The 12,322-nt window shown below is 41.3% G+C and overlaps 1 protein-coding gene across 1 annotated transcript in view; it reads right to left on the minus strand.

The window, feature by feature from the left end:
- SLC1A1 (solute carrier family 1 member 1) overlaps nt 1–12,322 on the minus strand; it is a 75,590-nt gene that overhangs the window by 30,374 nt on the left and 32,894 nt on the right. The window contains exons 2-4 of the mRNA XM_073669169.1: nt 5,746–5,886; nt 4,034–4,126; nt 2,372–2,486 (exon numbers count right to left, since the gene is read on the minus strand). Coding sequence (XP_073525270.1) covers nt 2,372–2,486; nt 4,034–4,126; nt 5,746–5,886 — 349 coding nt within the window. The remainder of the gene's footprint in view (nt 1–2,371; nt 2,487–4,033; nt 4,127–5,745; nt 5,887–12,322) is intronic.

Genomic DNA, 12,322 nt, shown 5'->3' on the forward strand with positions numbered 1-12,322 from the left:
GACGCTCATTGTTGCTAATGTAAATGTGTTATTTCCTGAAACAACAGGAAGTTAAAGTCTACAAAAGCACCAGTGGCTACTATGAAAATTGCAAGATTTATCATTTTTATTTTTAATAAAGATTGTAATATTGAAAAAAAACATTGCCAAAAATGTTTCCAAAATACATTTAACACAAAAGCCTGATTTAAACAATGGATGATTTTCTGGTGACATGTTCCCTTTAATACATGTTTCTCACGTGGCTAAAAGCTACTCTGTACTTTGTTCTTCAAGAAATTACAGCTTAATTATCTGACTTAGCCATCTACAACCTTCCATGATTTGGGTGGCATTTATTGCTGGATTCTACTAGCTTTAACCCCTTCGCAACCCTGGGATTTTCCGTTTTTGCATTTTCGTTTTTTGCTTCCCTTGTTCCCAGAGCCATAGCGTTTTTATTTTTTGGTCAATATGGCCATGTGAGGGCTTATTTTTTGCGGGATGAGTTGTAATTTTGAATAACATTACTAGTTTTACCATATAGTGTACGGGAAAATGGGCAAAAAAATTCCAAGTGCGGTGAAATTGCAAAAAAAGTGCAATACCACAGATGTTTTTTTTTTATTTTTTTTACTATGTTCACTGAATGCTAAAACTGTCCTGCCATTATTATTCTCCAGGTCATTACGAGTTGGTAGACACCAAACATGTATAGGTTCTTTTTTATTTAAGTGGTGAAAAAAAAAATCCAAAGTTTGCTAAAAAAAAAAAAAATTGCGCAATTTTCCAAGACCCGTAGCGTTTCCATTTTTCGGGATGTGGGGCCGGGTGAGGGCTTATTTTTTGCGCGCCGAGCTGAAGTTTTTATTGATACCATTTTGGGATAGATCCGGTGTTTTGATTGCCCGTTATTGCATTTTATTGCAATGTTGCGGAGACCAAAAAAAGTAATTCTGGCGTTTAGAATTTTTTTCTCGTTACGCCGTTTACCGATCGGATTAATTTTTTTATATTGATAGATCGGGCGATTCTGAACGCGGCGATAACAAATATGTGTATGTGGTTTTTTTTTTAATTATTTTATTTTGAATGGGGCGAAAGGGGGTGAATTAAACTTTTATATTTTTTTTATATTTTTAAAAACATTTTTTTTCACTTTTTGCTTGCTTCTATAGTCTCCATAGGAGACTAGAAGCAGCACTTGTCTGATCGACTCTACTACATAGAGGTGATGAGCAGATCACCTCTATGTAGCAGAAATGTTCCTGTGCTATGAGAGCCGACCACTAGGTGGTGCTCATAGCGATCAGCTAATGACAACCACTGGAGTCTGCTGCAGACCCAGGGTTGTCATGCCCACGCATCGGTGACCCGTGATCACGTGACGGGGTCACCGATGGCGTAAGTGACGCGCTTCCGGCGCGGCGATGTTAAATGCCGCTGTCAGAGATTGACAGTGGCATTTAACATGTTAACAGCGATCCACCCGCAGCTGTTGCGGGCACATGTCAGCTGTAATAATTAGCTGACATGTGCCTGGTTCAGTGTGGACTCAGCGCCGGAGCCCGCGCTGAACAGGGGGTTACAGCCTGGTGCGTACTAATACGCCACAGGCTGTAAAGGGGTTAACAATATGTAATGTAATTCTTAGAATAATGAGCTGACAAAAGTGGTTATATGAATACGAATATTAAACTGTTGACCTGAACATACATTTAGAACTTTCTGTTAGTTAGCATTTTTACAGTTTTTTGTGTGACATATTATCATTAGAAAACAATTCTGTCACCGTAGGTTCTCCAGATTTATTTTCTGCTTCAGCTACTCTCTCTACGTTACACTATTCAGCATATGTATAATAAGTTACTACAGAGATATTAGTGTGCTTAAAACCCACGGAACAAAGACATGGAAGCAGTACAGTAAGACTATAAACAAAGCGTCATGGTCGAAAGTGTTGGCACCCTGGAAATTGTTCCAGAAAATGAAGTATTTCTCCCCGAAAATTAGTGCAATTACACATGTTTTGTTATACACATGTTTATTTCCTTTGTGTGTACTGGAACAACACAAAAAAAACAAAGAAAAAAAGGCAAATGGGACATCATTTCACACAAAGCCCCAAAAAATGGGGCAGACAAAATTGTTGTCACCTTTCCAAAATTGTGGGTAAATAACTTTGTTTCAAGCATGTGATGCTCGTTCAAACTCACCTGTGGCAAGTAACAGGTATGGGCAATATGAAAATCACACCTGAAACACTATTTTATAACTTTTTTATGTCAACAGTCTAATAGATTAAATGCTATTGAAAAATAAATAACATATTTTGGGACACGAGAAAAGAAAATGAATGTAACTTCGGTAACAATAAGTACTTTTCTCTTACCTTAGCAGGTCAAGCAGCGCATCAACAGTGGTCACTTCTGGTGTACTCCCTGTCCTGTCAATATCATCTGCACTTTGAGACACTCCAGGTTTGATGCTCACAACCAGAACAATTCCTAGAGAAGAATAATAAAAGTAGATTTGTTGTTTCTTGCAATATTGTAATGTCCTCCAAATTCACCCCAGCCCAGCTATTTCATAAACTGGAGGAAGTACTTGTCCTGTAGTATATAGTGTTCCACAATTGTGCATTTACCACTCATCATTGTACAAAGCAGCAAGTAGTTTAGCTAATAAAGTCTCCTGTGAGGGATAATACATGCAATTTTAGCCTCAGATTGCACTTGTATCATTAAACTTAGACACTATACCTCTAACACATAAGCCTCTCATTATTGATATTTTTTTGGTAGTCAATAATCTAATAGCAGCAAGATGGAAATCTGCTTTAATACCGTCCATTTCAAAAGTTAATGAAAAAATGTGTTCACACAATCTTTACGATTTTATACATGCCAAAATAAGCAACTCATTTCCATTATATAGTAGAAGATGGCAACATTGGAGTAACATATTTCTTCTTCAACCAATATAATGGTAACCTACTAATTTTTGTGTTGTTCCGATTAATATTGCATACCACTAGAAACAATATTGTATTTATGCTTATTATCTATCGTGTTTTTTCTACAAGTTACAGATGGACCCTTCAATTATAATATAATACAAGTTTTCTCCTTATTATTTTCTTTGTTGTTTGTTTTCTTTTAGTATTCTTTTATAAAGATATTTGTATTATAAAAATCTTAATAAAAATATATATATGTACCAAAGTTAGTGGTAGGCTTTCCCTTTCCAAAGACAGGAATTCTCCAACATACTTACTGCAGTAACGCAGCGCTGTTGTTTGTGGATGTTAGATTTGGCCACGTAACTGCCTGTCCAAATTTTCCCTGGCTCCTGTCTTATCCTGTACCCAGTGCTATGCCTATATCTCCTGTTTTGGCTGTCTGACATCAAATACACAGAAAGCAGGATACACAGGGAGAGAATCTCCCTTTACACATGCACCATGGCATTTTTTCATTACACTTGCATGTAGGCTCATTTCTCAGACATGGGAGAAACAAGATGGCGCCTGTAGGTGGAGGGGTGAGATTACAGAGAAGAGGAAAGGAAACCAGGTAGAGCGAGCAATGGCTGAAAAGCATCCTCTAGATATGATGGAAAATGAAGGTCAATTTAGGTTTTGGTAAACCCAATATTGTTATTTAGTAGGGTTGAGCAAGTATGTTACGGCCGAGTATGCTCGGGCCGAGCTCCGAGTATTTACAGCTGCTCGGTGATAAGGTTAAATCTCTCCCGTGTGCATGATTTGTAACTGTTTGACAGTTTTATTACATGTGAGGAATGTGTAAGAAATAGACATTCCTCACATGTAATAAAACTGTCAAACAGTCGCAAATCATGCACACGGGAGCGATTCAACCATATCACCGAGCAGCTATAAATACTCAGAGCTCGGCCTGAGCATACTCGGCGAAAGGGTTAATAGAACATACTCGCTCAACACTATTATTTAGGTGCTAAGAAGCTCTCTATATTCCTACAAGCCTAATTGTGAAAACTACAATGTACAATCCAATAAAATATACAAACGTACCCAGAATCACAGCTATGACTGTAGTGCAGAAATAATACACAATCGCCCGCAGACCGATTTTGCCAGATACACTGGAATCCAGAGCAGCAACACCTGAGTGGAGTGAATAATAAAATATGGTTATTATAGTCTGAATTCAGGACACTTTGACAAATTGTTATGGAATACAGACTCAATATAATACTATTGTTCAACCCCGCTACCATTTTTTTAAACTTTTTATGTTTAAACTTAATAACGAAAGTGATTTAAAATAATCTGCTGAAATATAAATAAAAATAATAGAATAAGGCCCTGCCTATCTGCTGCTTACCTCCACCTTTGTTGATAGGTTGCAGCGGTGACATTACAGCAACAGCCAAATGACTGCTGCATCCAATCACTGGGCTCAGTGGTGATACCAATGTAGTTGGCAAGAGATTATGAGCCTATTGACTGATTGTTTTCGTGACACACCACTGCAGCCTGTCAACAAAAACCTTTAATCCACTCTTCTCTTTGATTTAATTGTGTGTTCCTACTGCAAGAATTTAATACAGGAAATTACAACTACTCAGAAATTAGCACTTTTGGATTGGAACACAGAGTCCTGGATTAAAATCTAACCATGGCCATCCACAAAGAGTACTGAAAGCAAATGTTAAAATCTAACATGCCTGGGCCTTTTTGCTCAAGAATGTGTCCAGCAGCAAAATATTCCCCTCTTCCCATTAAAATATACAGTTAGGTCGAGAAATATTTGGACATTGACAGAATCTTCGTGATTTGGGCTCTATATGCCACTATTTTTATTTAAAATGAAACAACTGAGATGCAATTGAAGTGTAGACTTTCAGGTTTAATTAAAGGGGTTGAACAAAAATATCCTGTGAAACATTTAGGAATTGCAACAGTTTTTCTATGAAGCCTCCTCATTTCAGGGGCTCAAAAGTAATTGGACAAATTAACTTTACCATAAATAAAATGTTAATTTGGATTACTTTGTAGAAAATCCTTTGCAGGCAATGACTGCCCGAAGTCTGGAAGCCATGGAGGTCACCAAACACTGGGTTTCCTCCTTTGTGATGCTTTACCAAGCCTTCATGTTGTGAAGGTTTTTTTCACCGTGGCTTTTTTGAATTCCTTAGCTCACCAGAGCACTCTTTTTTTTAAGAATATTCCAAACTGTTGATTTGGCTACTCTTAGCATTTCTGCTATCTCTCTGACGGATTTCTTCTTTTTTTTTCAGCCTAATCATGGTATGTTTCTCTTCCATTGAGAGCTCCTTTGACTGCATGTTGTATGTTCACAGCAACAGCTTCTAAATGCAAATGTCACACGTGGAATCAGCTCCAGACCTTTTACCTGCTTAAATGGTGATGGATTAACGAATGAATAGCCCATGCAGCCCATTAAAGAGCTTTTGAGTTAATTGTCCAATTACTCTTGTTCCCTTTAAAAAGAGGTGGCTACATATTAAAGAGCTGTAATTCCTAAACTGTTACGCCAATTAGGATGTGCATATCCTCAAATTAAAGCTGAGTCTACACTTTAAGCCCGTATTGATTATATAACTGTATCTTGAATATGTTTTGGTAAACAGCTAAAATGCCAAAACTTGTGTCACTGTCCAAATATTTCTGGACCTAACTGTATATGCACATTCAGCTAGTAAGACAGGAGAGAGAGGCTGACTGAATTATGCTAAACAAAAACATTATATACGATGTACCTGTGATCATGCTGGATACAATCAATGGCAAAATGATGAGCTTCAGCATTCGCATCAAGATCTCTCCAGGGAATGCAAAGTAAATCTTATCCAAATTGGAAAGGTTTCCATATTCACGGACCAATACCCCAAGTCCAATACCTTAAAAAGGAAAAATAAGATCTTACTAAACATGTATAAAATACTCATTTAATAAGAGGTGAACTGAGCATAAATAATATATACTAAGAATAAACCACAATGCATTGAACAAGTAAGTATAAATGAATGTGTATTTTACAACTGGCATCCACCTACTTGGCTGAGACTTCACAAATCACTGTGTCCAATAAACGTCCTTATTCAGTGTATGTATACATTTGGACTGAATTAAGACGTTTACATGTATTGGATCTTCAGTGGTGAATGCCACCAATGATGTACACTGGCCACCACTGTTGTGCTTGTGCGGTGGTGTCTGTCTCTCTGTAAATATATATACAGGGTGGTCCAAAAGTAGGTGGACAGAAAGTGTAATAAGGTTATGAAGGGGGAGATTTATCAAACATGGTGTAAAGTGAAACTGGCTCAGTTGCCTTTAGCAAAAAATCAGATTCCACTTTTCATTCCTCACAGACTCTTTGAAATAAAGTGATTATTTCCAACAAGATGGGGCCCCTCCATATTATTATTATTCAACAGTAGTCTGCGAGTATTTTGATGAAACATTTCCTAATAAATGGATTGGCCGAAGAGGCCCACTTGATTGGCCGGTATGTTCACCAGACTTGACCCCAATGGATTTTTTCTTTTGGGGAGTACTCAAGGACAAAGTTTATAGTCGAAAACCAAAAAGTGTCAGTGACTTGAAAATTTACATAAGAGATGCATTTCAAGAAATTAATACCCAAAGAGACTTGTGCAAAAAAGTTTGTCGAAGCGTAAGAGGCCGACTTCAAAGCTGTGCAAATTGTAATGGAAAACAGTTTGAGCACAGAAGAGCCTTTCCTGTGTCAGCACATCATTAGTACTACATTGACAGAGGAGGCTAACTTAGAAAGTAAGCGGTCAGCCAATGCCCCTCACTCACCATACACTGTGTGTAGAATTATTAGGCAAGTTGTATTTTAGAGGATTATTTTTTATTATTGATCAACAACTATGTTCTCAATCAACCCAAAAGACTCATAAATATCCAGGCTTAATATTTTTGGAAGTTGGAGTGTTTTTTTTTTAGATTTGGCTATCTTAGGAGGATATCTGTTTGTACAGGTAACTATTACTGTGCTGAATTATTAGGCAACTTAATAAAAACCAAATATAATCCCATCTCACTTGTTTATTTTCACCAGGTAAACCAATATCAGTGCACAAAATTTAGAAATAAATATTTCTGACATGCAAAAACAAAAACCAAAAAAATTAGTGATCAATATAGCCACCTTTCTTTCTGATGACACTCAACAGCCTTACATCCATAGATTCTGTCAGTTGCTTGATGTGTTTTTGGTCAACCCTGTAGATCTCACATTTTATGATGGACCACAGGTTCTCTATGGGGTTCAGATCAGGTGAACAAGGGGACCATGTCATTATTTTTTCTTCTTTTAGACCTTTACTGGCCAGCCACGCTGTGGAGTACTTGGATGCATGTGATGGAGCACTGTCTTGCATGAAAATCATGCTTTTCTTGAACGATACCGACTTCTTCCTGAACCACTGCTTGAAGAAGTTGTCTTCCAGAAACTGGCAGTAGGTCTGGGAGTTGAGCTTCATTCCATCCTCAACCCGAAAAGGTCCCACAAGTTCATCTTTGATGATACCAGCCCATACCAGTACCCCACCTCCACCTTGCTGGCGTCTGAGTCGGAGTGGAGCTCTCTGCCCTTTACTGATCCAGCCTCTGGCCCATCCATCTGGCCCATCAAGAGTCACTCTCATTTCATCAGTCCATAAAACCTTTGAAAAATCAGTCTTAAGATATTTCTTGGCCCATTCTTGACGTTTTATCTTATGTTTCTTGTTCAAATGTGGTTGTTTTTCAGCCTTCCTTACCTTGGCCATGTCCCTGAGTATCGTACACCTTGTGCTTTTTGATACTCCTGTAACGTTGCAGCTCTGAAATATGGCAAAACTGGTGGCGAATGGCATCTTGGCAGCTTCATGCTTGATTTTCCTCAATTCATGGGCAGTTACTTTGCGTCTTTTTTGGCCAACACGCTTCTTGCGACCCTGTTGGCTATTTGTCATGAAACGCTTGATTGTTCGGTGATCACGCTGCAAAAGTTTGGAAATTTCAAGACTGCTGCATCCCTCTGCAAGACATCTCACAATTTTGGACTTTTCAGAGCCTGTCAAATCTCTCTTCTGACCCATTTTGCCAAAGGAAAGGAAGTTGCCTAATAATTAAGCACACCTTATATAGGGTGTTGAGGTCATTAGTCAACACCCCTCCTCATTACAGAGATGCACATCACCAAATTTACTTAATTGGTAGTTGGCTCTCAAGCCTATGCAGCTTGGAGTAGGACAACATGTATAAAAAGTATCATGTGATCAAAATACTCATTTGCCTAACAATTCTGCACACAGTGTAGATGACATGTAGACACCGGAAGCTCTCTCATGTGCTGTGCACAGGACTGGGCGTGATGCTACTGAACCTGAGACTGCAAGAAATTTCCTGCAATGTTAAAAGCATATTAATAATTTGCACAATTTACTATTTTAAGCTTATTAACTATATTATATTAATCTGGACAACCTCTTTAAGTAATTGGGCTATTGCATTGTTTTCTTATAATCCTGCCTCAGCCTCATTCAGATTTCTGTGGTGTTAGGCTATGTGCCCACGTTGCAGAAATGTAGCAGAAAATTTCTGTTTCATTTCTGCATGTCCTCTCCCGGAAAAAAGCATGTGGAATTCCGCATGCGTTTATCGTGCGTTTATCGCGCGTTTTCCACTTGCGGAATTGCCTTGCGTTTTTTATTGCATTGCAAAGGCAATTCCGCTTGCGGAAACGCAAAATTAATGAACATGCTGCGGATTTTTCCGCTCATCAAAAATGCTGCGGAAAAATCCGCAGCATGGGCATAGAACTTGCGGATTCGCATTGGGGACCATGGGGTGCGGATTGACAAGCGTTTTACAAGCGTTTCCGCTGCGGAAATTCCGCATCAAATACGCTTGTAATCCGCAACGTGGGCACACAGCCTTATAATCTATGCTGCTATTCACATGTACTTGTTTTTTCGCAGACCGTGTGTTTTTTACTGGCAGCACAGATGAAAAGTGCCAATACAAGTCTGTGTAAAACACATATAGCATCCGTGGCATCCTTGTGCCATCCGTATGCGGTTTATGTTTAAAGTCTCATTTGGATGTCAGTGTTTTTCAAGTATGTAAAACAATGGTACCGGTGTCATCACTGTTTGGATCAGTGTTTATCATGTATGGATAAATACATGAATTACAAAGCTTCTCCTATCCTTTCCAATGTTAAATACGGACAACACATGGAAGGCACACTGATGTCATCCATGTGCTGTATGTGAGTTTCATAGAACTATAGACTTGTATTGGCAATTTTCATCCACTGCCAAAAAAACAGACATGTCTCAGTGAGTCTTGAATGGACTTATGGTCTGTGAAAAAACATGGACTTTTGAACAACCCCATAGACTATAACGGGTACGTGTTGTATCTGGAAAAACAAGGATAAAACTCATACGTGCAACACGGACATCTGAATGAGGCCTAATTGTAACATACCTGGTGGCGTTCTTGCATAGTGCTCCATCCCCTACTATGCAAGATCGCAAACTTGATCACCAGTCCAGTCTGCTAGCCTGGCTTCTTTCCATGCTGTCTGCTTGCCTCTGTTCTGGCTGCTTAAGGGCGGCACCCGATCTCTTCCTGCTTCTTGTAGCTGCTGTGGGCACACCCCTAATGCGTCCTCAGCCTATTGCTGTCCGTCACTGGATATTTAAACCAGCTTCACCTGGAAGCTGGTGCCTGAGCAACGTGTTAATTCAGTGTGCTCTTTCACTCTGAATGTGCCAGGTCCTATTCTGTGTTTTCTTGCCTGCCTGTCTGCCTTTCTGGAGGCTGTATTTCCAGGCCTGTCTGAACACGCTCCTAGCCTGTTCGTCCCGCCCTCTGGGGGCCGCATACCCAGACTTGCTCCTGTATCTCGCTGCAGTAACAGTTCCTGTCTGAACTGTCTCCTAACCTGCTTCCTGTTTTTCTCTATGTCCGTACCTTCCCTTTCTCCTGCATTGTCTGAACCAGCACTTGGCTTTACCTTGGCTCGTTCCTGTATTTTGTTGCAGTAACAGTTCCTGTCTGAACTGTCTCCTAACCTGCTTCCGTTTCTCTCTATGTCCGTACCTTCCCTTTCTCCTGCATTGTCTGAACCAGCACTTGGCTTTACCTTGGCTCGTTCCTGTATTTTGTTGCAGTAACAGTTCCTGTCTGAACTGTCTCCTAACCTGTTTCCTGTTTTTCTCTATGTCCGTACCTTCCCTTTTTCTGCAGAGTCTGAACCTGCTCCTAACTCCTACTCGTTGTCGCTGTACTTCCGTTTGTGAGTTTAGAGTCCACTCGCTACTTCATTGCAAGTATCTTGTGTGTATCTGGTTCTGCCTTTCCCTTCCAGTCTGTTCTGTGTGAACAGAGCCCTGTCCCCTCTGCTCTGCCTTGCTCGCCGCTCCGGCGGTTTCTGCCAGCTCTGCCTTGCTCACCGCTCCGGCGGTTCTTGCCTGCTCTGCCTTGCTCACCGCTCCGGCGGTTCTTGCCTGCTCTGCCTTGCTCACCGCTCCGGCGGTTCTTGCCTGCTCTGCCTTGCTCACCGCTCCGGCGGTTCTTGCCTGCTCTGCCTTGCTCTCCGCTCCGGCGGTTCTTGCCTGCTCTACCTTGCTCTCCGCTCCAGCGGTTCTTGCCTGCTCTGCCTTGCTCACCGCTCCGGCGGTTCTTGCCTGCTCTGCCTTTGCTCACCGCTCCAGGCGGTCTCGCTCTGCTCTGCCTTTGCTCACCGCTCCAGGCGGCCTCGCTCTGCTCTGCCTTTGCTCACCGCTCCAGGCGGTCTTGCTCTGCTCTTGCTCACCGCTCCGGCGGTCTCGCCCTGCTTTGCTCTTGCTCACCGCTCCGGCGGTCTCGCCCCGCTCTGCTCTTGCTCACCGCTCCGGCGGCCTCGCTCTGCTCTGTTTGTCTACCGCATCTGCGGTTCTGTTCCTGAGTCCCAGTCTGTATTGGACCTTATCCCGTCTGTGCTCCAACCTGCTAGTGCCTCCCTGTCTGCACTCTAGCCGTGCTTGCCTGTACCCCCTGCCTGCATACCAGTCGTGCCTGCCTATACCCACCAGTCAGTGTGCCAGCCGAACCGGCCTGTTCCTGTATTCCCCAGTGTAGGTCAACAGCCGTGTCCGGGGTCTGACCTGGAGTAGCACCTGGTCCCTCTGCTCGGTTCCTCCCTGGTGCACTGGCGTCGTATGCCGTCGTGCGACCTTGGTCGGATCGGGCAGATACTTAGTTACGCCCCTCCAGGCACTCTCCAGTTCATGGTCCAGTGGGATCACTAAACACGCAGACGCCAGTCAGTTCGGGCGTGTGCATAACACTAATATTGCAAAGGATAGGAGAAGCTTTGTATTTTATTTAGTTATCCATCCATAAAAACACTGATGACACACGGAACAAACACTGATGACACACAGATTCAAGGCCCTGATGACACCGGTACCATTTTTCTACGTATGTAAAAAACACTGATGTGTGAATGAGGGCTTATGTGGAGATGTAGACAATGAGCGTCAATGATGTTACTCAGTTCACTTTTGTAAAAGGGTCCCATTTGTTATATATAGCTTATTAAAAGTGTTCAGATAACATTCCACAACAAAAGCTGCTAATGACAACTCAATGAAGGTGAAAATGATGTTTAATCATGTACCGTATGTGAAGGAACCTGAATAATATATATAAATGAATGATCTGCAACTAGAATGTGTGTGCAAGGCTGAAAGGAGTAAGCAAGTTATCCATAAAACATGAGCACTGCAAACATACAAACAAGTGACTGCTACATATTAAAGCACCACTCCAGTGTTTTTTTTTATTCCAGAGCTAGAGTGGTGCTACTAAACTAAGTTCCCTGCCCTCGGTCTTATACTCACCAGTCGCCCTCTTCAATTGTTCTTGGCGCCGCTCCAGTTGGTCTCCATCAGTTTGTGACCTGCCGCATCACTGCAGAGTTTGCTGGGCGATCCGGTTGTCACAACTCAATGTAAGTCAATGAGAGCCTGAACAAGGCCAGAAGGAGGTTCAAGTACACTTACAATGAGACCTTGTGTCTGTTACCTCTGACTTCCGGTCAGTCAGAATTTGCGGTCACAAGATGGCGAGACTGGTAAAACATGAAGACGGCTGCTGATAAATATAAGACTAGGGGCAGGGAACTTAGATTAGTAACATCACTCCAGCGCTGCAATAAAAAAAAAGTGATGCTTTAAATACAAGACCTGAAGTCAAGTATGACTGTACTTGGTCATTAATTTTGATCCTTAATGGATGAATCATTTGGAGACTAAATTTTATGGA

Source organism: Phyllobates terribilis, unplaced genomic scaffold (assembly GCF_046119375.1).
Source record: "Phyllobates terribilis strain yellow unplaced genomic scaffold, ASM4611937v1 Scaffold_1__5_contigs__length_1240528914, whole genome shotgun sequence".
Classification (NCBI taxonomy): Eukaryota; Metazoa; Chordata; class Amphibia; order Anura; family Dendrobatidae; genus Phyllobates; species Phyllobates terribilis.